Below are 27,643 nucleotides of genomic sequence, written 5' to 3' on the forward strand. Positions count from 1 at the left end.
TGATATATTGTAGCGGCCAAGGAGCTCATCAGCTCACAAATATCATAGAGTAACTTATACTAGAGCAGTACTGTCATAGTAAATTTTGTAACCCCAGTAAATTCACTGTCATCTGTCGACACACTTTAAAACTAAAAATGAAGATTTATAAAAATACGATAGAATGTATTTAAATATAGATAAATGATTTTTTTAATTTGCATTAATTATTTTTATGATTTTGACCCATGTTCTTTCACTGATATGCGTTAAAATTGTTAAATAACAAACGAAACCGTCAACGCCATCTATACGACTGTAGGCCAAAACTAGTAGCGCCCTCTGAACGAGAATCAAATTGTCTTGATTTTCGAGGCACGTTTTTTCCTTAGACTGTATCCATCTATTACGGAGTTATATCTATCTTTGCAAATATCAAACCATGAATCTAGTTTGTCAAAGGACTGTCTCATTTCTAACATAGACAGAGAGAATCATACTTTGTCTTACAGTAGTACTAGCACCCAAAAGAAAAGGAGTTTTTTTTGTTCTTTTTCACTGACAATTTGGTTTGACCAACTATAGTACAACTGAATTAATTTTTAACAAGCAGAAACGTCTGCGATCGATGCTATTAAGCTTAGAATAAATTTAAAAGTGGAAAAATTACTGCCTTGGGTGAGACTCGAACTCACTCCAGAGGCCGTGAGTTCGAGTCTTACCCAAGGCAGTAATTTTGGACACTAGGTGAACATGTCAGCCTCATGGGTGCTTTCATAGTTCCCTACTCAAGGGAGAGGTCAATAAAGTGGTAAACACTGATAAAGTCCATGTTTACAATAAAACAAAATTAAAACTTAATAAATACAATATAATATAGTCAACTACTAAATAAAACATTCATATGTAGACACCTTAAAAATAAACTTGTTAGAAACGCACACTACGCTCAGACTCCCCTCTCAGCCTCCTGGGCTTTCTGGGCCAGTTTCATCTTCTTGCGTCGCGCACTCCTCTTCTTATTTTGAGATATGCTGCCGGCCAGTTGGCCGGATTTCTGCATAGCCACTAGTTTTGCTGCCTTACCCTGAAAAGATGGCATACAGACATCAAAGAGATGGCAGAGTAGTAACAACCCAAGACGACACTTCCTGTCTAATCGTGTAGTTTGCCCGAATCCGTAATCAGTGCGCCTTCAGTGAACTCCTTTAAAAACAGACGACAAACATTTTACGAATGGACAAAACACAAGTGTATAGGACATTGATATGCACGTATCAGCTATTTTAAGCTGCCTGTGCATTCGTATAATATAATAAAGAGTTTTGTATTTATATATGTTCAGGAAAAACTCGAACCCGATTAAGGTCAATAATCACTACATAGTATAAAACAAAGTCGCTTTCTGCTGTCTGTCCGTCTGATGTATGCTTAGATCTTTAAAACTTGGCAATGGATTTTGATGCGTTTTTTTCAATAGATAGAGTGATTCAAGAGGAAGGTTTATATGTATTATTTGTAAAGGTTTTGTGTTAATGAGTTGAACTACCCGTGCGAAGCCGGGGCGGGTCGCTAGTAGTCAATATGGGGAAGTATTTGGAGAAGACGGCACGGGTCAAAATTGTTATCGTTCTCTTGTTTTTTGTCCCCAAAAAATGTGACGAAGTGAAGCTTTTTGTATGGGATGAAATTTATTTTTTATTTTTTCTCGTGTAAATTATACAGCTGGAAAAACATGCGATAGCACTAGTTTTTTTTTTTGATAATAGACAAAAATACAAGCTTGGTCAAAAAGGTTCTGTTCTGTGCGTGAAATAAATATTTTCATGTTAAATTTCAATTTCAAAAACAAGACAACTAAAAGAATTTTGACCCATATACAATTTAATTTATGGTTGGGATATTGAATCATCAATTAAATGATGTTTTTTTTTGCCTGTCAATAAAAAAAATTAACATCTTTTGTTACTACCATCATACCCTTAGCTCAGAGGTGAGCAAAGTTTTGTGAAAAAGAGCCAACTGCAGTAGAAATCACCGGTTTTAGGAAGGTCAAAGAGCCGCAAATGTTGTCTTCAGTGATGTGAGAAATCTCAAAGGTTAATTTTAAAAACAACATAATAGCCATAAACATAGTAGCCATATAAGGCTGCGTATGCAGTAAAGTAGGTAAGTTTAGGTTTAAGATAAAGTTAAGTTACATATCAACCGCTAACACAAACACAAAGGAGCCTCGTCTGCCAACAAACCACTGTGTGGTTTGGCAGAAGAAAATATGTATATGTAGTTGTACGTGAGATTTTTTTGGATAAACGTTTTTTTTTAAAGGTGTCTTAAAGAGCCGCAATTGTACCTCCAAAGAGCATGCGGCTCGCGAGCCGGGGTTTGTCGACCCCTGCCTTGCGCAGCGTACTACGTAGGCGAACAACACGCGAACGGAGACTTCCGGTTCGAACGCCATCTTGATAGTAGCCTCGTGATTAATTCCTTTGTTTTTTGCTCATTAATATTGTTTAAAGTGTAATATCGATAGCTTTATTATACAATAATATAATGTGGTAGTGTGCAGTGAATGGAGAATTAATCTCAAAGCGTGTTTAACCACCATTTTGGAGTCAACGGCCGGTAGTCCACGTGCTTCTCGTAAAATCCAGCTATCGGTTTTACGAGACAACTACAACAACCACCGAACAGCGTCGTGCTCTAAGAGTATTTATTTTGTTCCTACCCTTTTACGTGACATTGGCTACGGGCAACACCGCCCTCAAGTCCATCAAGAAAAAGAAGAACACGCGAACGCGAAGCGGCGCGGCGCGGCGCGCGGTGAATCAATCCTTTGATACCTATAGAAGTGTCCTACGTGGGCGATCTCGTTGCGAACGCGAACACCGTGGGCCCGCCGCGCCGCTTCGCTTCGCGTTCGCGTGTCGTTCGCTTACGTAAGACGCTGCGTTATCTTATTACCTTGGCTTCAGTTTTGCTGATCTTGGAGTTTTTCTGTGTGGAGTACAACACGTTGATCCTCTTGTTGTCTAGCATGGAGTGGTGTTTTGACAGTGATAACTGAAAAATAAAAAAAAATGTTACAGTTAAGGGTCGCCGACCACAGTTAAAGCTCGGTTCTCCATACAGACGTAGTTCCACTCTCATTTTAAAACGACTAGCCACATTGCTCTGAAACTTTGTACTTACAATAGGATAAGGGGTTGGCCTAAAGCAAAGGAGGTGCAAAAAAAGACTGATTTTTTTTAGTAGGTACAATAACATGTCTGTTCTGGCGCTCGCCGGCCGCTGCCGCGGCACGCTCGCTTCGCTCGCTCGGCTCTGTTTGATACCGATCATCGCGGTCAACCTAACACACTCCTCCTCGCTTCGCTCGTCGTCGCGCCTATCTTGTCTCTGTTACTTAAATTTACTGTTCCAAAGGATTGATTTTAATTTGTCAAGTAGTGATTTCAACTTGCGGGTCAAATATCTCGGCCATTTTTGATTTTAGAGAAAAGTTTTTCCTACAAAACATGCTTATTTTAGCGGCATCCCTATTGCATAGATTGCAGGGTAGCACCAGCGGTCTCCTAAACGCATTTGTCGTCAGAGTGGACTGCCCACTGATGAGGCGTTGGAACCAATTACATGAGCCCAGCGCATCATCGAAATAATTAGTTTTTTAGGTATTTATTGTTTTACTACATGTGTGTACAGACTAACACAGATATAGGTAGCATATTATAATTTTTGTACTAACACTATATGGGTTCTGTTCTGTGCCTGAAATAAATATTTTCAATTTCAATTTCAATTTAGCGTATTCTCTACGATAACACAATAAAAAATAGGTGTCATAATAACATCACTCCGATCCATGCACACTAAAAGAGGCAACTAGCAACCTGAAGACTTTGCTAGGCTTCGTGGAGGAGCTGGGGTGGTTAGAGTAGCGCTACCTCGTTTCACGCAAAATAGGCGCATTGGATGTCGATTTGCGGAAAATGCCCAGCATAACTAACTAACTAACATCACTCCGATGAAAAAATTTCTAAGTGTCGGCACCCCCTTTGCTTTAGCCCAACCGGATAAGGTATATCTATGTCTGTAATTAGTATATGTAGTACCATAGTAAAAAAAAAGTTTTTCATACTAAACTTGTTTTTGCTGTATTTCGTCTGTTTTATAAACTGGAGCTATAGAAACTAATTTCAGACCTAGATATGTCTCATGTCATTGTATGTGCAAAGTTTCATTACAATCCAACACGTAGTTTTAAAATGAGAGCGGGACTACGTTATTATGGGAAGGTGCAATTCGGCCGAGCTTGCCGGAGACTCTTAATACGTATTGTAAGTACTGAGTATTGAGTTATTATTGAAATTTAAAATATTTAAGGTTCTGACGGAAGCTGATCGCTGATCCGCTGTCTCTCTATGCTGGGTCAGCGCCTATTCTTTACCACAACACATGACCCTCTACTAATATAAAATACGTACATTGTTAATTCGTTATTACTGATATTAGTGTCTAATTGTATGTTGCCTTTTTTTTTGTCTCTTGTTATTGTTTGTGTCACAAAAACATGTAAGTTGTGGTTGAATACAGCATTAATCTATCTATCTATCTATCAAATTGTCACAATCGGAACCTGTACCACGCGACCAAAACGTCGTAAGCGCCGAAAAAATTTCATGGCGCTTACGCGTTTGATGATTTGTTGTCAAAACGACAGCAACTCATGGCGCAAAATACTGCGCCACGAGTAATAATAGTTCAATGCTTACTTCATAGCTAATTTCATCCTTGAGTTCTAAGTAGGCAATGGCGCTCTTTTTACTCTCCAACGGCTTGGGTATTCGCACGCTTACGATCTGACTGCTCAGGTCGGAAAAGTGTTCTGATATCTGAAACAAATTAAACAAAAACCGTGAAACAATGTCAGGTTAGCACTAGGAAAAAACCGGCCAAGTGCAAGCCGGACTCGCGCACATAAGTATAAAAAAAAAGTTTTCTTGCCAGTTTGAAACCTGCCGAAAATACAGTGGTAATACCTACCTTATCTTTACTGATATCCAAAGGTAAATTCCCTATAAAGACGACATATCTTTTAGGCCCCTTCACTTTCTGCTCCTGTTTCTTATCTTTTTTACTTTCATCCGCACCATTATCTTCCTTTTCATCTTTATTTTCTTTTATCTTTTTAACTTCTTGTATCTTCTTTACCGGCTCTTTTTTAATAAATTTCTTCCCTTTAACGGCGGTCTTCAACATGTTGTATAGTATTCTAAGTTTCCTCAAGGCGGAGTCGGTTTGTTCGGGCAGTTTGAGGATGGCTTGCATTTTGGTGTGGATGACGTCTGCTAGCATGGCATCTGAGGTGCCTTTGAGACGGTCTCTAAAGGTTGACCGGACACGACCTGGAAACAATTTGTTGACAATTAAATTGCTCGCTCTGTGTGGACCCGGCTAATGAACAATAAGGAGTATTACTGCAATGTTTTGCAGCCAGAGTGCAGCACTAGTGCACATAGTAAACCATAGAGTAACTTATACATACTAGACCACACACAGTTATTTGACAAGTTTTTACTATGACATTGATGCATCAAGGCGGTTTGTTTACAGATGGCCTACCGCGAAGCGCGAAAATCGAAATTTCGTTATTTGCCTCTCTATCGATCAAATAGGCAAGAGTGATAGAGGCAGAAACCAAACTCTCGATTTTCGTGTTTCGGGGTAGACCCTGTGATTGTGCTAGTGACGCCCTCTACGCAGTTTTGCTTAATATTCCCTATTAGCAGGTTCCAAATTCATAATAAAATAAAAAAAAATAGCCTTTATTTGCTGAACAAGGAATAGTTGCACATTATCTCTCTATTATCTTCCATCTTTTGAATTCCCTGCCTGCTTGCCCTTCGCCAAAGGCCTCCTCCAACCTACTCCACTCATTCCGGTCCGTTGCCACTCTGCTCCAGGTACGGCCAGCTACCTGCATGATGTTGTCGCCCCATCTCATTATAGGTTTCTTCGCCTTTCTTTTCATAAATTCATAAACTGAACATATGCTACTAGAACTCAGGAGGCTTTCAGTGCCAAGTGCCCCATTTCCAATACAAAACGAATCCACCACGTTCTTGGCAGTAAATATGTTAAGTAGGCACTACTTACCTTTCTGATTGTTTGACATACTGACAGCCATAAACCTCTCCACCAACTCCTTATCTTTAAGGATGGGATACTTTGATAACATTTCCTCAGTCAAACCACCTTTGACTGTTTTTGAAGATTCCCTTACATCGCTAATCTTCTCTGTTTTAACCAGTAACCTGTCACCAGATTTGTTATCTTTATTCTTTTTAGCTCTCTTTTTTTTAGGTTTGTTCAGGTCACTTTCACATACTGCCTCTTTATTTGATGTTACAAACTTCATTTTCTTAGTTTTAGCGTCACTAATATCATTTTCATTTATATCAGCAGGCTTTTCTACTAGCTTGTTTTTCTTAGCTTTCTTAGTTACTTTGCTAACTTCATTTTCATTTATATCTTCGGCAGTCACTTCTACATCTCTGACTTCATTATTATTAGCTTTAGTATTTCCTTTGAATTTGCGTTTACGGCTTTGTGGTTCACCCATTCTGTTTAACAGATAAATAATAGTAAAATCTTATCATAAAAATTGTTAGAAATTGCGATTTAAGTTTTTTATCGTAATAAATTAAAAATACAGAAAGCCTATACGTGTTATTCCACATCCTTTTATGCTAGTAGCAACGTATTAAAAATGTGGATTGTACAAAGTATAATCGGAAAGAATGAAACCATTAATGACAAGCCTGAAACCACGATGAAGTGGGTTTTTTTTATAGGTTAAGTTTATGTTTTACACAATGCGTACTACTAAAATAACTTAAAAAAACAAAGAATGTCAAGGGTAAATTAATATAATATGAATTAGCGTTTTTAACTTTGATTCTAAACGTTTACGTTTTAAATTCATTTTTTACAGGCCTTACCTCGTGATTGTGTTGTCGCTGAACCAAAATCGGCAGTAACCTTTTGTGTTGAAAAGTCCGCTTCAATCTCTTTGTTTCAAAGAACAAAACCAGTAAAATTCACGTGTAATTGATGAAATACTTTGTAGTTTAATTCAATTATGCTTGCAACATGTGAGAAGCATGGGCATGGGACAAGAATTATTTTAAACTGTTTTCTTTCTTCTCTTTCTCACTTTTGAAGGAAGCATTCAAATACTAAGTTTATCTGTGACACTTGTTGATCTAGTGATGAATTCGCAACATATTTTAACTAAGTTTTACTGAAATAATTTAATAATCCACCTATTTTATTGCCTCTGATTATGTCCAACCTCTGTATGTATTTCTTAGTTTTATTTGCAAGAAGTTAATTTATTTGTCAAATTTCACTAAGTCTTTGACAGTTGCACTACGTAATAATTTTAATGTACTCACGGTTGTCTTGACACTTCACTACGGTCACACATATAATCCGCTTACTTCATACTGCTGCTTCTCACCGCTGACGTCACGATGCAATGCTTACGTTACACGTTGCTCCGGAACATAGGCTCTTCTCGCCTTAACACCGCTGGCAGCAATCCACTACCGTAGCTGGCGTCCGTTGGCCCGAAGTTTACCGAATCCACTAGCCGAACTCATCCGGCTCGAAGGACCATGTAAAAAGGGCCCAAAAATAACCACTGTGGAGTCAGTCCAAGCATGAATGTTCGCTCTGCTGATACTCATAACGTCGGCTACTTCAACCAGCAATTTGGTGAGTGAGTACATTAAAATTATTACGTAGTGCAACTGTCAAAGACTTAGTGAAATTTCAACAAATTTGAACTTTTCATCAAGTTTCGACTTAGAAAATTCGTAGCAAGTTTGGACTTAGAATAGTTTCGAAGAAAGTGGAACGACGGGGAATCCACGCCCAATTTTGCCTAGATTTTGCTAAGTTCCAAACACTTAGAAAGTTTCATCATGGAGGCTCTTATAAAAGTGCAACAGGACTTGTATTTGAGAATTGATAAGGCTCAAACTAACTTTAAAAAATCGCCTAAGGAACGACTTAACTCTGCAGATTATCTTAGCACAAGATTAGAAACCTTAGAATCTTTGTGGAATCAGTTTGTGACAACTCATACTCAAATCATTCAAGATTCTACTACACATGAGTTCAACGAGTATGTAACTGAAGACATATATTCGAATGCGGAAGAGTTATTCATGGATTACAAGTCAGATCTTAAAGTTGCCTTAAACAAACTTAACGTTTCAGTTCCTGGAAAGAGCACTCAGTCTACCACTATTGAGAATAGGTCAGATGTTGGTCAAGGCAAGTCGGTGATGGTAAGGTTACCAAAGATTACGATTCCTACGTTTTCAGGGAATTATTCTGAATGGACTAGCTTCAGAGATCTATTCACGTCGCTCATCCACAAGAATAGAGATTTAGACGACGTCCAAAAATTGCACTACCTGAAAGGTTATTTAGTCGGTGAAGCTGAACAGCTTCTGCGTCACGTACAGATCACACAAGATAATTACAGCGCATGTTGGGAGAAATTGGAAAAGCGCTATAATAATAAGAAGTATCTTTCCAACTGCATTCTCAAACGTTTCATGAGTCAGAAGAATATTACGACCGAGTCCGCGAATGCACTCAAAGAATTGCTGGACACTACGAATGAGTGTTTAAATGGATTGAACAACTTAGGCATCGACACAAATACATGGGATATAATTGTGATTCATATCATTTGTCTTAAATTAGACAACGAGTCTAGGAAACAGTGGGAACTTAAGATTAGCGAGTCTTCTGATGATTTGCCCACACTAAGCCAACTTCAAGAATTTTTAGAAACCCGATTTAGGGCATTAGAATTTTTGGATGGGAAATCATCGAAGACAAGTTTTGTTCCTAAGAAACCCAATGCACAATGTAGTAGCAACTTAAAAGTGCATCATGTAACTGAGGTTTCTTGTGGCTATTGTTCAGAAAATCACAAATTATGTAATTGTAAAGGTTTTGCAAAAATCGATGTTGATGCTCGACGTGATTTCATCCAGTCCGGTAATTATTGCTTCAATTGCTTAGGTTCAGGTCACAACGTATATTTCTGTCGCCAATCTACTAGATGCCGAATTTGCAAGCGCAAACATCATTCTTTACTACACCCAAAAACTAGCACTCAAGCAACCGATTCACAAGTCAAACCTACTCAATCGGTTGAAGGTGATATTGTTGCACATGCAACAACAGCTCCATCATTATCGTGTGATGAGCCCAATAATGTAACAACGTGTTTTTCGACCAGTCGTGGACAAGTTTTCTTGCCAACGGCTTTGGTTCAAGCTCAGTCGAAAACAGGTTCTGGTATAACCCTCAGATGTTTAATCGACCAATGCTCTGAAGCCTCTTTTATTACGGAGTCTGCAGCACAACTGCTGGGACTGAACAAGGTTTCTTACAAGAGCACAGTCACGGGACTAGGCGGTGAAGAGAGTTCACCTGTGAACTCTAAGTCGGTGGTAAATGTTACAATTTCATCACTCCTAGAACCTGACTTAGAAGTGAACGTGCATGCTCATGTTTTGGGCAAGGTAACATCGAATCGTCCGAGAAAACGTATTGTCATTGATTCGTGGTCAGAACTGTCTGAATTAGATTTAGCAGATTCCACATTCAACATTCCCGGCAAAATCGACTTGCTCCTAGGGGGAGAGGTGTACGGTCAAATACTTTTAAACGAAATGATCAAAGCTCCACAGGGAGCACTCATCGCTCAGCGAACGTCTTTAGGCTGGATCGTTTCAGGGCCAACTCACTTAGGTGAGTCGGAAATTCGTAAAAGTGTTAGCGTTAACCACATTCATTTAGATGAAAATGAGCTGCTCAAGAAATTTTGGGAGCTCGAGGCTGACCACAATACGACAGATCCCAAGCAACATTATACTGAAGACGAGAAGAAATGTGAAGAATTTTTTGCAGCTACCACTGAACGTGATAGCACCGGTAGATACATCGTGAAACTACCATTTCGTGATCAAGATCCCACTTGCAAACATGGCAACTTTGTGCCTATTGCGACTAAGCGTCTCAACCAATTAGAGAAGAGGTTCGCAAAAGATGCTGAAATGAAGAAACGCTACTCAGATGTCATCAATGAATATCTTGAGCTAGAACACATGGAAGAAGTTCCTCCAGAACAGGAGAACAACCCAGATGCAGTTTACTTGCCACATCATGCTGTCATCCGAGATGACAGATCCACGTCAAAGCTTCGGGTTGTGTATGACGCGTCTTGTCCTGGCTCTAATGGCGTTTCCTTAAATCAAGACCTGTTGGTAGGTCCAACTCTGCAACCTGTTTTACGACATACTATTCTTCGTTGGCGTTGCCATCCCATATGCCTGGTAGCAGACATTGTAAAAATGTACAGGCAGGTGAAAGTTCATCAAGACGATGTAGATTTTCAACGCATTCTATGGCGTGAAAACTCGGGAGAGAAGATAAAGCACTTGAGACTGCTCCGAGTCACCTTTGGTACGGCCTCAGCACCTCATCTTGCAGTGCGTGCGCTTCAGCAAGTAGCCCACGATGAAGGAGCAAATTATCCAAACGCTGCTGATAGGGTCCTCAACCATTTTTATGTGGATGATTTGTTAACAGGCTGTGAAACTGTAGAAGAAGGTAAAGTAGTATACAAAGAGATGAATGAACTTTTGAAAAAAGGTGGATTCGAATTACAGAAATGGAGCAGTAACAATGAAGAATTAATAAGTTACATGAAAGAAACTGATGTCAAAGAGGAAGGAAGTCTCCAGCTGAAGATAGACGCTGTTATGAAAATTCTAGGACTCGTCTGGAATCGCCGAAATGACGAATTTGAATATTCGGTACAACTTCCTCCACTCAAAGTTCCTATAACAAAGAGAAGTGTCATATCTGACATATCAAAGCTGTTTGATCCACTCGGTTGGTTGGCCCCAGTGATCATAGTAGCCAAGATTTTCATCCAGAAATTGTGGCTTTCCGGAATCGATTGGGATGATGAAGTTCCGCCACAATTACTGAAGAATTGGTTAAACTACAGAGAAAGTCTAAATCAACTTACCGAATTCAAGCTGCCCAGATGGAACCACGCAAGTTCCAATGTGACTGCTGAACTTCACGGATTCTGCGACGCTTCTAATGAAGCGTTTGCTGCTGTTGTATACTTACGGACTATAGATGAAGAAGAAAATGTGCACGTGTCACTGATCACGTCCAAAACGAAAGTGGCACCAATTAAACAAATCTCAATTCCACGCCTGGAATTGTGTGGGGCTGTGTTACTCACCAAATTGCTGGTTGAAGTAGCCGACGTTATGAGTATCAGCAGAGCGAACATTCATGCTTGGACTGACTCCACAGTGGTCATTTCTTGGCTAAATAGTCGTCCAAATCGATGGAAAACTTTCGTCGCCAACCGTGTATCTGAAATAATAACGTCAGTAGAGCCACACCAATGGTCCCATGTCTCGTCGAAAGATAATCCTGCAGACTGCGCGTCTAGAGGCACACAGCACCTGAATAAAGAAGAGCTCTGGATAGAAGGTCCGTCATGGCTGAAAAATAAAGAAATCAGCTATAAAAAACCAAACATAAAGGATACTAACTTAGAAGAAAGAAGCACTAAAGCATGCTTCGTGAATACTTACGATGATAATGATGTCACAGCAGAAGCTGAAGAAACACTTATTTCAAGGTTTTCTAAATTGTGGAAACTGCTACGCGTTCTAGCTTTCTGTAAACGGTTTTTGAAATGTGCTAGAAAAGAAAAAGTGAGTTTGTGGTTAACTAGCAGCGAAATCCAAGAGACCTTGAAAATGTGTATAAAAATTGTTCAGGCAAATCATTTCAAAGAGGAGTTGAAGAACCTGAAAGAAAATAAAACGATTAATAAGAAGAGTCAACTTACCTCACTAAACCCGATTGTAGATGGAGATGGTATCCTGAAAGTTGGTGGAAGATTAGAGCACGCTGGAATTAGTGAACAGATGAAGCATCCAGTGATACTTCCACATAAGTCGCACTTAACAACTTTAATCTTAGACAATGCACACGAAAAGACTCTGCATGGTAACTCGCAACTGATGCTCCATTACTTGAGATCTAAATATTTTGTAATCGGAGCAACCAATTCCGTTAAGTTGTTCGTTCGCAAATGTGTGACATGTGCTCGCTATGCCGCTGCATTACGACATCCACTGATGGGACAGTTGCCGTCAGTTCGAGGAACTGTCAATCGCCCTTTTTTCCAGAGTGGTGTGGACTATGCTGGTCCAATAAACATGCGCACCTCAAAGGGAAGAGGTCACCGCTCTTACAAAGGCTACATCTGCCTTTTCATTTGTATGGCTACACGAGCAATACATCTTGAAGCAGTCAGTGACTTGACAGCTCAAGAATTTATTGCGGCCTTTAAGCGCTTTACAGCACGTCGTGGTCATTGCGCTGATTTGTGGAGCGACAATGGAACGAACTTCGTAGGAGCTGCTCGTGAGCTAAAGCAGTTATACGCCGAAGAACGATCAAGCGTGGCTGTGGAAATTGCCGATCAGCTTGCTACAAACTCCACTAATTGGCATTGGATTCCTCCACATTCTCCAAACTTTGGAGGCCTCTGGGAGGCGGGAGTCAAATCCACGAAACATCACCTTAGACGAGTGATTGGAAATTCCACCTTGACATTTGAGGAAATGGCAACGGTTTTAGCTCAAATTGAAGCTTGCCTGAACTCAAGGCCTATGTCAAGAATTAATAGTAGCAACAGTGATGATCCTATACCACTCACTCCTGGACATTTTTTAGTTGGAGAGCCCCTAGTACTTTTGCCGGACTTTAACTATGAAAGTACCAATGTAAGTAGTTTAAGAAGATGGCAGCTAACACAGAAAATGGTTCAAGATTTCTGGCGCCGATGGTCGCGTGAATATCTGACACAGTTTTACCACCGTTATAAGTGGGCCCATCAAACACCCGAGCCAGTGGTAGGTAGTGTGGTGTTAGTAAAGGAAGATAATTTGCCTCCAGCAAGATGGTTATATGGTGTAGTCACTGATAAACACCCAGGTCTGGATGGAATCACTCGAGTAGTTAGTTTACGTTGCAAAGGAAATATTATCAAACGACCTGTTGGCAAACTATGTTTTCTGCCAATAGAAACTTAGATCGTTAAATTTGTTTTGTTTTCTGTTTCTTACCAAATATAAGTTGAGGTTTTTAATTTGGTATCATTAGTTCAATTTAAATGCAATGTTATTGCAGTATGCTGAGTTTGTTTGTTCACGTTTTGAATATCACATGTTACAATTTCCCTTACACCGTGCCATGATATGAATTGTATTTTGTCACAGTTAGTTGTCTTATGGTGGGCGGAAATAAGGACACTTGTGTTATTATTGTCCTTGGTGGGCGGAATGTCCAACCTCTGTATGTATTTCTTAGTTTTATTTGCAAGAAGTTAATTTATTTGTCAAATTTCCCGCTAGATGTCGTTGTACCATGTGTTGAAAATCCTAGTTCGCGGTGTTAAGATTTTTCCGAGAAACATGACGTCTGGCCGGTACTAAATATTGTCAAGCTTTTAAACCAGTGGAATAAAATACATTATTGTAAAACCACAAGTGCTTCATTTTTGGGCCCTTTTTACAGATTATCTACAGTGAAATTATGAATTTATCAAAACTAAAAATTATGAAAGTGAATTTCTGGCATACAGAAACATTTTTTTTTTCTTTTTGGTGGATACAGAAACATATTGGTACCAGAACGTACCAAAAACTATTGACATATATCCATCATATATCACATGGAGACTGTATAAAGGAGCCAAATCTCTATGTATGAAAAGTGTCCATCAAAAAACAGTAATTAGGCGGCGCCACCATACACCGAAATACTACCAAAAACAACCTACGTAATTTGGTCGGGTTATTTGTTGCCTTATATGGTTCATGTTATACTCATGTCCCAGAGCCTAACTAGCGCCACCGGAGAGATTAGGAACTATTATTTAAAGCTTAACGCGGTCACTTTTACAACAATTCTGCCATAAGAGATTGCGATCCTTTCTATACCATCCATAATATATCAGAATTGTGCGTTTAGATTATGCTTTGGTGATGCGTTCGGTTCTTCTCAAGCTCCCATACTATGTCTATGCAAGCTCCCCACGTTTTTATTGCTACTGCTTCATGCGCTGTGAGCAAGCACTTAGATAGACCACAACGTATTTTTTTTTGTAGCTTAAGCATGTCCACGAAATGTTTTCTGGGCACGACACGTTTACAAACCAGCAGAGCAGAAGAAATCACCAAATGCGTAGGTATAGTCTGGCAAACACAACTTGTCAGTCAGTAAGAACCAGGAAAATTATACTCATCCTTTTCTTTTGGGTGCTAGATAGTCCTGGGCCAAATTATATTTTATTATGTCACATTAGTAGGACATGATTCCCTGTACGTAGCGTAAATTCGGCATCAACAACGGAGGCCTAATATAAATAAAACCAAATAATTTGATTACTTAAACTTTATTCAGATTATTTACAAACATTCGTCACATTTATCGACACTCGTCTTACATTACATACATTCTCATCTTAGATTCATTTTACATAAGTACAAATATCACATTCTGCATGACAAAATTATGGTATTTAAAATACTGCATCTATTTACCAGTTTTATACTTAAAGAGCAAAGTTTATCTTATGCGGCGACAACATTGAGAAGGTGATCGTTTCAAGGTTGGCGGAGAATCTAACTGGTTTTTAGGGTTCCGTACCCAAAGGGCAAGAACCCTATTACTAAGACTCCATTGTCCGTCTGTCTGTCTGTCCGGCTGTCTGACTGTCACCAGGCTGTAGCTTATGAGCCGTGATAGCTAGACAGCTGAAATTTTCACAGATGATGTATTTATGTTACCGCTATAACAACAAATACTAAAAAGTACGGAACCCTCTGTGGGCGAGTCCAACTCGCACTTGTCCGGTTTTTATTTACTTAGCACAAAAGCTAAGGGCCTCGCAAAGATCTGCCGTCAAAAGCATCGCAATGGAGTCTGGCGCCGCTGCATGTAGAGTTGGTGGGCTCCCGGACTACAAAGTTTCAGCCAGTGTCGGAGTACTAACCTTGCCCAATGTACAAACAGCAACACTGTTAATTGTCCATCGGTGGACTTTTTTTTTTCCTATTTATGGCTTTACTCCTCGCTAAATTTAGCAAGGTGGATTCTGCCAATGTCGAGGTGTGTAGACTTCTGATTTGTGAGACGAGGTTCGGTTACGGACCTTATGCCTCTTGTAATAAGGAGTATGAACTGTCAGTTAACAGTGTGGGCGATGGTAACATACAGCCCAAGATAGGCGAAGCGATAAGACAGTAGCCGTCTCTGTCGGATTTTTTTCAACCTGGCTAGGTCACAGTGCGTAAAGCCTGGAGTAGCAGCTTCAGTCGGAGTCGGAGGCCGGGGGCCCGCCGGGCGGCGCCAGGCCGGAGCCCGAGGGTCACGCTTCCGACGAGCGGGAATCGTCGCTGTCTGATTCGTCCTTCTGAAATTACGAATAATATAATATATTATTTGAGAGATCGTTTTTTTTATGTAGACTAGACACATAACTAATCATTTACTTGTTATTTCGAATCGCCGCTTTACATGGCGAACGTGACGAAACAGGTGGAACAACTAAATGACAAGCAAATAACGATGTCAGGATCGACCACACTATAGCGGAAACGACGTTGATGCAGCAAGACTTGTTTATCCGTTATATATATATCATTATTTTAGTGTTTTTAATGAGATGGTTGCGGCAACACTTGATTATTAATAAAAACACAGCAGCAGTATGCACACAATATATTGTGGCTTAGTGTGGTATTCCAATGAAAGCAGTGTAGGTAGGCGGCATAGAGAAAACTAAGTATACCTTGAGCGTGAAGACATTGGAGGTAGGCGGCATAGAGAAAACTAAGTATACCTTGAGCGTGAAGACAGTGTAAATAGGCGGCATAGAGAAAACTAAGTATACCTTGAGCGTGAAGACATTGGAGGTAGGCGGCATAGAGAAAACTAAGTATACCTTGAGCGTGAAGACAGTGTAGGTAGGCGGCATAGAGAAAACTAAGTATACCTTGAGCGTGAAGACAGTGTAGGTAGGCGGCATAGAGAAAACTAAGTATACCTTGAGCGTGAAGACAGTGTAGGTAGGCGGCATAGAGAAAACTTAGTATACCTTGAGCGTGAAGACAGTGTAGGTAGGCGGCATAGAGAAAACTAAGTATACCTTGAGCGTGAAGACAGTGTAGGTAGGCGGCATAGAGAAAACTTAGTATACCTTGAGCGTGAAGACAGTGTAGGTAGGCGGCATAGAGAAAACTAAGTATACCTTGAGCGTGAAGACAGTGTAGGTAGGCGGCATAGAGAAAACTAAGTATACCTTGAGCGTGAACACAGTGTATGTGGGCGGCATGGTGTGGTGGCGGCAGGCGGCGGACGGGAGCGGCAGGCGCGCCACCGCCTCCGTGAACATACCTTGAGCGTGAACACAGTGTATGTGGGCGGCATGGTGTGGTGGCGGCAGGCGGCGGACGGGAGCGGCAGGCGCGCCACCGCCTCCGTGAACATACCTTGAGCGTGAACACAGTGTATGTGGGCGGCATGGTGTGGTGGCGGCAGGCGGCGGACGGGAGCGGCAGGCGCGCCACCGCCTCCGTGAACATACCTTGAGCGTGAACACAGTGTATGTGGGCGGCATGGTGTGGTGGCGGCAGGCGGCGGACGGGAGCGGCAGGCGCGCCACCGCCTCCGCGCACGGGCTGAGGCCGCGCACGTCGCCGCACGCCGTGAACAGCACCTGAAAGGCAATGGATTCTTAGGTATATTAAATATATTAGACCGGGTCACTCACATTTATGAAGTCGATGATTGCTCGACTCGACATGTTTCGCTCCACAACGAGGAGCATTCATGTCTGCGTCGGACCACCAACGCGAGCGCTTATTGAAAATGCTGCTCGTTATGGAGCGAAACATGTCGAGCAATCATCGACTTTATAAAAGTGAGTGACCCGGTTTAATACATTTAATATGTCAGTGCCTCACGGAAGTTTTGTTATTAAAGGATTCTTAGGTATTTAAAAAACCGGCCAAGTGCGAGTCGGACTCGCGCACGAAGAGTTCCGTACCATTACGGAAAAAAACAGCAAAAAAATCACTTTGTTGTATGGGAGCCCCATTTAAATATTTATATTATTCTGTTTTTAGTATTTGTTATAGCGGCAACAGAAATACATCTGTGAAAATTTCAACTGTCTACTATCACGGTTCATGAGATACAGCCTGATGACAGACAGACAGACGGACAGCGGAGTCTTAGTAATAGGGTCCCGTTTTTACCCTTTGGGTACGGAACCCTAAAAAGAATGTAAACAAACCACAATTAGATATATTATTGAGCAAGAAAATTCTCTATAGGGAAGACAAATAGAGCATCCGAGAGATATATTTTAAATGATTTTTAAAACTATGTTTTTTTGGGTTCTAAAACTATATCCCCGGGCAAGGTGTTTAGTAAATAGGGTATACGTCTGTTAAATGTCCTATCACCGTAGTAATTTTACACTAGGTAATATATACAACATGTGTCGTTCTCAAGTAAAAGGTACCACATTGTCGCTTACCACAAGGACGCTCTGACAGGTTCATCATCATATATTTAAAAGTTATACTCTTGTCGGTGGAACGATTTCCATATGTGTCGGTCCTCCGCCTTCTCCTTAACAGCCTGATACGACACGACGTTGAGTTTTTCCTTTACTTGATCTATGTATGTTCTCCTTGGTCTCCCCCTCCGTCTTTTTTTTTTTTTTTTTTTTTTTACCCAGGGGGAATCCGTTATGGATCCCACCGGCCCGGGAGAAGCCTGAGGTGGGTATGTCCGACTCCCACGGACTAAACCCCCTGGGGTGTTCCGCCGCGCGCTTTGTGGGTGGGGTTTCGGGAACGCGACTTTAGACCTCCGATACCCCGCCGGCGTTGCCCTCGCGGGCTCGTCTTTTGGGACTGCTCCAGCAGCCTACTCCGCTGAAGCCGCCTCGGAACACTTGAGGGCCTTCCAGCTCAGAACCTCTTCAGGCGAGTGATGGAACTCCCGGCCCATCACCCGCAGGTCCCCGTTAAGGCGGCATCATTCGGGCTGCGTAGGCCCTTCGCCGCCTGCCTGGCCTCCTACGGCGCTGAGGGAGCGAATTTGCATCGTCCTCGCGCACTCTTTCTGCAGCCTCCTTTTGTGTCAGGACGGTGACACTAAAGGTGGCTACTGCCGCCCATACCACCTCACTGCTGACCATGCGGCGTATTAGCGCCGGCAGTGAGAGGTCTCCTCCCACAGCTGCGGACAGGATAGCGCGAGGCTCCGCCCACGCAGGGCATTCTTCGCGCGTGTGTTGGGCCGTATCTACGGCTCCTCCGTTGCAGTGGTGGCACGCCGTCGTCGGCTCTCTTCCTAACCTCTCACATAGGTACCAACCGAAGCAGCCGTGCCCCGTTAGGAGCTGTGAGAGATGGAAGGAGGGTGCGCCGTGCTTTCGTTCGACCCATTCCTTAGAACAGGCCGCACAGCGGCCACTAGGTCCCGGCTAGCACCCGGGATTTCCAGACGCTCTGACCACTGCTGGTAGAGGGCGTCTCGCGCCTCTTCACGCCACTGGCGGACCTCACGTCACCAATCCAACCAATCGGTGCCAATCCAACAGAAAGACATGTTTAGTTCTTGCACTACTAATTACTCGTATTTCTTTTTCTATTTGGCAGCAAAGAAAGTTTTTGTTGGTTTGGCACCACCTTCAAAAACTAAGTCATTACCCGGATGGTAATTAATTTGCTTATTATTAGGTATTAATTACTTTTTGGCAGAAATTTGCTTTATGACGGGATAGGGACTGGACAAGGATAGGGGGTGGGGTATATAAAAAATATTTTGTGCTTTTCAGTGGGTTGATTTTTTTAAAGGCGATTCCCTTTTTTTTTTAAAAGAATTGAAATTAAATTATTACAGTTTTTACTTATTTTTTGGATTTTATTTTGTTTTTCTTTAATTTTTTTTATTTATTTTTATTTTTCATAATAATCATAATCATTTATTTGCACATAAAAAGGGTTTTACATAGATATTATAAAAGTTACATTGGTCTAGCCTTTTTAGCTGTTTATTTATTTATTTATTCAATTTTATTTTTTTACTTTTTAGTGATACTTGTTTTCTGTTTCAATTTTTTATCATCTTTTTATTATTTATTTATTTTATTTTACTTTTTAGCGATTTATTTTAGGTTTTGGGCTAAAATATTAGTTTGTTTACAATTAGGTTCCCCATTTAATTTTGGGGTAGTAGGTACTCTAGTGTAGGCGATGGCCAACCTCGATAATTATTCGCGACGAAACTTTGGTATAGGTATTATGTTTCGTCCTATTGTAACTAAGATTTAGTTTACTTAGACACTCCCACTCCCAGTCCCAGTCCCATCCCACTCCTATTCCCAGTTCCAGGCTCCAGGACTCTGACTCCGACTCCCACGCCCACTCGCACTCCCACTACCACTATTTCATCTTATCACAAAATTTCATCACTGTCATCGGTGACTCAAAATGAGCGTCTAGTTTTCCAAGGAGGGTAGAATATTCAATGGTGTTCAACGTTTTTTGATTCACCAAATCTTTTGCAACGCAGTAAGTTTCTTCCACCAACGTCGTAAAGAGTATGGGACGCCGCTTTGTGCCCGCTTTGTCGGTGGTGTTCGTCAAATCATTTGCAAAACTCATCGCTTCAAACCGCTCCTTAAAAATCCTCCATTCTTGCGCGTTGTGGTCGAACGGAGATTGCCGCCATTAATCACGTTAGCGCTCGCCGCCATCGTTTTTAACAATTATTTCACTAGTTTATCATTTATTTTAACGCGTTAGGTACTTCTCGTCGCCAAATATTGTTTTTGGGATTTAATTATAATTAAAACACTCGGATAGCAATGTAACGGACATGTATTTTACGGCAAACTGACATTTGATATATCTTTACGAGCTACCTACATTTACCAAAATACTACAGTTCTATCTTGGATACTGCTCTCCCAAGTGCTCATCAAGACGTGTCGGAAGACCAAAACAGCGTGTGCCTATGTTGCACCAAACCTGAGTTCTACTAGGTACAGCCAGGGTTCATCATCAGCTCCATCTTGGGTACTGCTCTCCCAATTGCTCGTCAAGACGTGTCGGAAGACCGAAACAGCGTGTGCCTATGTTTCACCTAGAGTTGTGCCGTTACCGGTAACATTGCCCATTTTGTATGGGGAATTTTACCGAACGAGAAATTTCCCCATACAAAATGTAAGTAGTAATGTAAGGGACTGTTACCGGGAACGGCACAACTCTAGTTGCACCGTTGCACCAAACCTGAGTTCTACTAGGTACAGCCAGGGTTCTTCATCAGCTCCATCTTGGGTACTACTCTCCCAATTGCTCATCAGGACGTGTCGGAAGACCAAAACAGCGTGTGCCTATGTTGCATGAAACCTGAGTTCCACTAGGTACAGCCAGGGTTCAGCATCAGCTCCATCTTGGGTACTGCTCTCCTAATTGCTCATCAAGACGTGTCGGAGGACCAAAACAGCGTGTGCCTATGTTGCACGAAACCTAAGTTCCACTAGGTACAGCCAGGGTTCAGCATCAGCTCTATCTTGGGTACTGCTCTCCTAATTGCTCATCAAGACGTGTCGGAAGACCAAAACAGCGTGTGCCTATGTTGCACGAAACCTGAGTTCCAATAGGTACAGCCAGGGTTCATCATCAGCTCCATCTTGGGTACTGTTCTCCTAATTGCTCATCAAGACGTGTCGGAAGACCAAAACAGAGTGTGCCTATGTTGCACCAAACCTGAGTTCAACTAGGTACAGCCAGGGTTCATCATCAGCTCCATCTTGGGTACAGCTCTTCCAATTGCTCATCAAGACGTGTCGGAAGACCAAAACAGCGTGTGCCTATGTTGCATGAAACCTGAGTTCCACTAGGTACAGCCAGGGTTCAGCATCAGCTCCATCTTGGGTACTGCTCTCCTAATTGCTCATCAAGACGTGTCGGAGGACCAAAACAGCGTGTGCCAATGTTGCACGAAACCTAAGTTCCACTAGTTACAGCCAGGGTTCAGCATCAGCTCTATCTTGGATACTGCTCTCCTAATTGCTCATCAAGACGTGTCGGAAGACCAAAACAGCGTGTGCCTATGTTGCACGAAACCTGAGTTCCAATAGGTACAGCCAGGGTTCATCATCAGCTCCATCTTGGGTACTGTTCTCCTAATTGCTCATCAAGACGTGTCGGAAGACCAAAACAGCGTGTGCCTATGTTGCACCAAACCTGAGTTCAACTAGGTACAGCCAGGGTTCATCATCAGCTCCATCTTGGGTACAGCTCTTCCAATTGCTCATCAAGACGTGTCGGAAGACCAAAACAGCGTGTGCCTATGTTGCACGAAACCTGAGTTCCACTAGGTACAGCCAGGGTTCAGCATCAGCTCCATCTCGGGTACTGCTCTCCTAATTGCTCATCAAGACGTGTCGGAAGACCCAAAACAGCGTGTGCCTATGTTGCACGAAACCTAAGTTCCACTAGGTACAGCCAGGGTTCAGCATCAGCTCCATCTTGGGTACTGCTCTCCTAATTGCTCATCAAGACGAGTCGGAAGACCAAACACAGAGTGTGCCTATGTTGCACGAAACCTAAGTTCCACTAGGTACAGCCAGGGTTTAGCATCAGCTCCATCTTGGGTACTGCTCTCCTAATTGTTCATCAAGAACTAATAATAATAATAAATTTTACCCTTACGGTAAGCGACAATGACTTTTACTTCAGAACGACACATATTTGCCCGCTGATAGAGCCCTGGTGTTATGACTATGATTGGCTTTATTGGTTATATATTTCTATTTTTTATTGAGTGCTAACATATGTGGCTTTTCACACAGAAGGGTCCTTATGCTTCAAGTGCAATAAGGACGTTTCCATCACAAATTCCAATAGAAATTCTGATAAAAAGGTCCTCGAGTTTTGAATGATTCACGGTTAGTTTCACTAGACTTATATTGACCGGGATATATAGACCTGTCCTGACCTGTCGGGAGCTCATTAATAATACAAAAGGTAATCACGGTCTATATCCCGGTCAATATAAGTCTGGTGAAAAAGGTCCTTATTGCAGATGAAGCATAAACACCCTTCTCTGATGGAAAGCCACATATATTTACCGTACCTGATGTCGATCGTTCATGATGTGCTTGAGGCAGTGCTTGGCGGCGGGCACGACGTTGTTGGCGCAGCGCGCGCTGCCCTCCGCGAACGTGCAGCGCGCGTGCGAGGGGACGGGACGGTGAGCTGACAAGTTTACCTGGAATACAGGTTACTTTATTACACCGCGAACGTGCAGCGCGCGTGCGAGGGGACGGGACGGTGAGCTGACAAGTTTACCTGGAATACAGGTTACTTTATTACACCGCGAACGTGCAGCGCGCGTGCGAGGGGACGGGACGGTGAGCTGACAAGTTTACCTGGAATACAGGTTACTTTATTACACCGCGGACGTGCAGCGCGCGTGCGAGGGGACGGGACGGTGAGCTGACAAGTTTACCTGGAATACAGGTTACTTTATTACACCGCGAACGTGCAGCGCGCGTGCGAGGGGACGGGACGGTGAGCTGACAAGTTTACCTGGAATACAGGTTACTTTATTACACCGCGAACGTGCAGCGCGCGTGCGAGGGGACGGGACGGTGAGCTGACAAGTTTACCTGGAATACAGGTTACTTTATTACACCGCGAACGTGCAGCGCGCATGCGAGGGGACGGGACGGTGAGCTGACAAGTTTACCTGGAATACAAGTTACTTTATTACACCGCGAACGTGCAGCGCGCGTGCGAGGGGACGGGACGGTGAGCTGACAAGTTTACCTGGAATACAGGTTACTTTATTACACCGCGAACGTGCAGCGCGCGTGCGAGGGGACGGGACGGTGAGCTGACAAGTTTACCTGAAATACAGGTTACTTTATTACACCGCGAACGTGCAGCGCGCATGCGAGGGGACGGGACGGTGAGCTGACAAGTTTACCTGGAATACAGGTTACTTTATTACACCGCGAACGTGCAGCGCGCATGCGAGGGGACGGGACGGTGAGCTGACAAGTTTACCTGGAATACAAGTTACTTTATTACACCGCGAACGTGCAGCGCGCGTGCGAGGGGACGGGACGGTGAGCTGACAAGTTTACCTGGAATACAGGTTACTTTATTACACCGCGAACGTGCAGCGCGCATGCGAGGGGACGGGACGGTGAGCTGACAAGTTTACCTGGAATACAGGTTACTTTATTACACCGCGAACGTGCAGCGCGCGTGCGAGGGGACGGGACGGTGAGCTGACAAGTTTACCTGGAATACAGGTTACTTTATTACACCGCGAACGTGCAGCGCGCATGCGAGGGGACGGGACGGTGAGCTGACAAGTTTACCTGGAATACAGGTTACTTTATTACACCGCGAACGTGCAGCGCGCATGCGAGGGGACGGGACGGTGAGCTGACAAGTTTACCTGGAATACAAGTTACTTTATTACACCGCGAACGTGCAGCGCGCGTGCGAGGGGACGGGACGGTGAGCTGACAAGTTTACCTGGAATACAGGTTACTTTATTACACCGCGAACGTGCAGCGCGCATGCGAGGGGACGGGACGGTGAGCTGACAAGTTTACCTGGAATACAGGTTACTTTATTACACCGCGAACGTGCAGCGCGCGTGCGAGGGGACGGGACGGTGAGCTGACAAGTTTACCTGGAATACAGGTTACTTGATTACACCGCGAACGTGCAGCGCGCATGCGAGGGGACGGGACGGTGAGCTGACAAGTTTACCTGGAATACAGGTTACTTTATTACACCGCGAACGTGCAGCGCGCGTGCGAGGGGACGGGACGGTGAGCTGACAAGTTTACCTGGAATACAGGTTACTTTATTACACCGCGAACGTGCAGCGCGCGTGCGAGGGGACGGGACGGTGAGCTGACAAGTTTACCTGGAATACAGGTTACTTTATTACACCGCGAACGTGCAGCGCGCGTGCGAGGGGACGGGACGGTGAGCTGACAAGTTTACCTGGAATACAGGTTACTTTATTACACCGCGAACGTGCAGCGCGCGTGCGAGGGGACGGGACGGTGAGCTGACAAGTTTACCTGGAATACAGGTTACTTTATTACACCGCGAACGTGCAGCGCGCGTGCGAGGGGACGGGACGGTGAGCTGACAAGTTTACCTGGAATACAGGTTACTTTATTACACCGCGAACGTGCAGCGCGCGTGCGAGGGGACGGGACGGTGAGCTGACAAGTTTACCTGGAATACAGGTTACTTTATTACACCGCGAACGTGCAGCGCGCGTGCGAGGGGACGGGACGGTGAGCTGACAAGTTTACCTGGAATACAGGTTACTTTATTACACCGCGAACGTGCAGCGCGCGTGCGAGGGGACGGGACGGTGAGCTGACAAGTTTACCTGGAATACAGGTTACTTTATTACACCGCGAACGTGCAGCGCGCGTGCGAGGGGACGGGACGGTGAGCTGACAAGTTTACCTGGAATACAGGTTACTTTATTACACCGCGAACGTGCAGCGCGCGTGCGAGGGGACGGGACGGTGAGCTGACAAGTTTACCTGGAATACAGGTTACTTTATTACACCGCGAACGTGCAGCGCGCGTGCGAGGGGACGGGACGGTGAGCTGACAAGTTTACCTGGAATACAGGTTACTTTATTACACCGCGAACGTGCAGCGCGCGTGCGAGGGGACGGGACGGTGAGCTGACAAGTTTACCTGGAATACAGGTTACTTTATTACACCGCGAACGTGCAGCGCGCGTGCGAGGGGACGGGACGGTGAGCTGACAAGTTTACCTGGAATACAAGTTACTTTATTACACCGCGAACGTGCAGCGCGCGTGCGAGGGGACGGGACGGTGAGCTGACAAGTTTACCTGGAATACAGGTTACTTTATTACACCGCGAACGTGCAGCGCGCGTGCGAGGGGACGGGACGGTGAGCTGACAAGTTTACCTGAAATACAGGTTACTTTATTACACCGCGAACGTGCAGCGCGCATGCGAGGGGACGGGACGGTGAGCTGACAAGTTTACCTGGAATACAGGTTACTTTATTACACCGCGAACGTGCAGCGCGCATGCGAGGGGACGGGACGGTGAGCTGACAAGTTTACCTGGAATACAAGTTACTTTATTACACCGCGAACGTGCAGCGCGCGTGCGAGGGGACGGGACGGTGAGCTGACAAGTTTACCTGGAATACAGGTTACTTTATTACACCGCGAACGTGCAGCGCGCATGCGAGGGGACGGGACGGTGAGCTGACAAGTTTACCTGGAATACAGGTTACTTTATTACACCGCGAACGTGCAGCGCGCGTGCGAGGGGACGGGACGGTGAGCTGACAAGTTTACCTGGAATACAGGTTACTTTATTACACCGCGAACGTGCAGCGCGCATGCGAGGGGACGGGACGGTGAGCTGACAAGTTTACCTGGAATACAGGTTACTTTATTACACCGCGAACGTGCAGCGCGCATGCGAGGGGACGGGACGGTGAGCTGACAAGTTTACCTGGAATACAAGTTACTTTATTACACCGCGAACGTGCAGCGCGCGTGCGAGGGGACGGGACGGTGAGCTGACAAGTTTACCTGGAATACAGGTTACTTTATTACACCGCGAACGTGCAGCGCGCATGCGAGGGGACGGGACGGTGAGCTGACAAGTTTACCTGGAATACAGGTTACTTTATTACACCGCGAACGTGCAGCGCGCGTGCGAGGGGACGGGACGGTGAGCTGACAAGTTTACCTGGAATACAGGTTACTTGATTACACCGCGAACGTGCAGCGCGCATGCGAGGGGACGGGACGGTGAGCTGACAAGTTTACCTGGAATACAGGTTACTTTATTACACCGCGAACGTGCAGCGCGCGTGCGAGGGGACGGGACGGTGAGCTGACAAGTTTACCTGGAATACAGGTTACTTTATTACACCGCGAACGTGCAGCGCGCGTGCGAGGGGACGGGACGGTGAGCTGACAAGTTTACCTGGAATACAGGTTACTTTATTACACCGCGAACGTGCAGCGCGCGTGCGAGGGGACGGGACGGTGAGCTGACAAGTTTACCTGGAATACAGGTTACTTTATTACACCGCGAACGTGCAGCGCGCGTGCGAGGGGACGGGACGGTGAGCTGACAAGTTTACCTGGAATACAGGTTACTTTATTACACCGCGAACGTGCAGCGCGCGTGCGAGGGGACGGGACGGTGAGCTGACAAGTTTACCTGGAATACAGGTTACTTTATTACACCGCGAACGTGCAACGCGCGTGCGAGGGGACGGGACGGTGAGCTGACAAGTTTACCTGGAATACAGGTTACTTTATTACACCGCGAACGTGCAGCGCGCGTGCGAGGGGACGGGACGGTGAGCTGACAAGTTTACCTGGAATACAGGTTACTTTATTACACCGCGAACGTGCAGCGCGCGTGCGAGGGGACGGGACGGTGAGCTGACAAGTTTACCTGGAATACAGGTTACTTTATTACACCGCGAACGTGCAGCGCGCGTGCGAGGGGACGGGACGGTGAGCTGACAAGTTTACCTGGAATACAGGTTACTTTATTACACCGCGAACGTGCAGCGCGCGTGCGAGGGGACGGGACGGTGAGCTGACAAGTTTACCTGGAATACAGGTTACTTTATTACACCGCGAACGTGCAGCGCGCGTGCGAGGGGACGGGACGGTGAGCTGACAAGTTTACCTGGAATACAGGTTACTTTATTACACCGCGAACGTGCAGCGCGCGTGCGAGGGGACGGGACGGTGAGCTGACAAGTTTACCTGGAATACAGGTTACTTTATTACACCGCGAACGTGCAGCGCGCGTGCGAGGGGACGGGACGGTGAGCTGACAAGTTTACCTGGAATACAGGTTACTTTATTACACCGCGAACGTGCAGCGCGCGTGCGAGGGGACGGGACGGTGAGCTGACAAGTTTACCTGGAATACAGGTTACTTTATTACACCGCGAACGTGCAGCGCGCGTGCGAGGGGACGGGACGGTGAGCTGACAAGTTTACCTGGAATACAGGTTACTTTATTACACCGCGAACGTGCAGCGCGCGTGCGAGGGGACGGGACGGTGAGCTGACAAGTTTACCTGGAATACAGGTTACTTTATTACACCGCGAACGTGCAGCGCGCGTGCGAGGGGACGGGACGGTGAGCTGACAAGTTTACCTGGAATACAGGTTACTTTATTACACCGCGAACGTGCAGCGCGCGTGCGAGGGGACGGGACGGTGAGCTGACAAGTTTACCTGGAATACAGGTTACTTTATTACACCGCGAACGTGCAGCGCGCGTGCGAGGGGACGGGACGGTGAGCTGACAAGTTTACCTGGAATACAGGTTACTTTATTACACCGCGAACGTGCAGCGCGCGTGCGAGGG

The 27,643-nt window shown here is 44.4% G+C and overlaps 3 protein-coding genes across 7 annotated transcripts in view; 1 reads left to right on the forward strand and 2 right to left on the reverse strand.

Annotated features, from left to right (window-relative positions):
- Positions 1-829: 829 nt before the first annotated feature.
- On the reverse strand, positions 830-7,196 carry LOC134752845 (RNA-binding protein 34-like). Its single transcript, XM_063688605.1, has 6 exons — positions 6,981-7,196; positions 6,136-6,602; positions 5,023-5,384; positions 4,752-4,871; positions 2,944-3,042; positions 830-1,066 (listed from the first exon to the last, which is right to left on the reverse strand). The coding sequence occupies exons 2-6, from the start codon at positions 6,599-6,601 to the stop codon at positions 929-931; spliced, it is 1,185 nt and encodes a 394-aa protein (XP_063544675.1). The 5' UTR covers position 6,602; positions 6,981-7,196; the 3' UTR covers positions 830-928.
- A 507-nt stretch (positions 7,197-7,703) lies between these two features.
- Positions 7,704-13,307, forward strand: LOC134752632 (uncharacterized). Its single transcript, XM_063688301.1, has 6 exons — positions 7,704-7,758; positions 8,266-8,322; positions 8,374-8,578; positions 9,377-11,813; positions 11,880-12,111; positions 13,300-13,307. Exons 1-6 carry the CDS (start codon positions 7,704-7,706, stop codon positions 13,305-13,307), a joined length of 2,994 nt encoding a protein of 997 aa, XP_063544371.1.
- A 1,249-nt stretch (positions 13,308-14,556) lies between these two features.
- Positions 14,557-27,643, reverse strand: part of LOC134752826 (KAT8 regulatory NSL complex subunit 2) — a 37,582-nt gene continuing 24,495 nt past the window's right edge. For all 5 annotated transcript variants that reach the window (XM_063688582.1, XM_063688583.1, XM_063688581.1 and 2 more), the window contains 3 exons: positions 22,336-22,470; positions 16,760-16,891; positions 14,557-15,586 (listed from right to left, as the gene is read on the reverse strand). In XM_063688582.1, coding sequence (XP_063544652.1) covers positions 15,542-15,586; positions 16,760-16,891; positions 22,336-22,470 — 312 coding nt within the window. In that variant the 3' untranslated portion in view covers positions 14,557-15,541. The remainder of the gene's footprint in view (positions 15,587-16,759; positions 16,892-22,335; positions 22,471-27,643) is intronic.

This window comes from Cydia strobilella, chromosome 25, assembly GCF_947568885.1.
Source record: "Cydia strobilella chromosome 25, ilCydStro3.1, whole genome shotgun sequence".
In the NCBI taxonomy this organism is placed as follows: Eukaryota; Metazoa; Arthropoda; class Insecta; order Lepidoptera; family Tortricidae; genus Cydia; species Cydia strobilella.

Excerpts from the sequence above, each read along its gene's own strand:
- LOC134752632 (XM_063688301.1), top strand. The coding sequence starts at position 7,704 with ATGAATGTTCGCTCTGCTGATACTCATAACGTCGGCTACTTCAACCAG. Across the intron at positions 7,759-8,265 it reads CTACTTCAACCAGCAATTTG|TTCCTGGAAAGAGCACTCAG; the intron begins GTGAGTGAGTAC and ends TTAACGTTTCAG. Across the intron at positions 8,579-9,376 it reads AAGCGCTATAATAATAAGAA|ATGTTTAATCGACCAATGCT; the intron begins GTATCTTTCCAA and ends TATAACCCTCAG.
- LOC134752845 (XM_063688605.1), bottom strand. The coding sequence starts at position 6,601 with ATGGGTGAACCACAAAGCCGTAAACGCAAATTCAAAGGAAATACTAAA. Across the intron at positions 5,385-6,135 it reads TATGTCAAACAATCAGAAAG|GTCGTGTCCGGTCAACCTTT; the intron begins GTAAGTAGTGCC and ends AATTGTTTCCAG. Across the intron at positions 3,043-4,751 it reads AGGATGAAATTAGCTATGAA|TTATCACTGTCAAAACACCA; the intron begins GTAAGCATTGAA and ends TTTATTTTTCAG.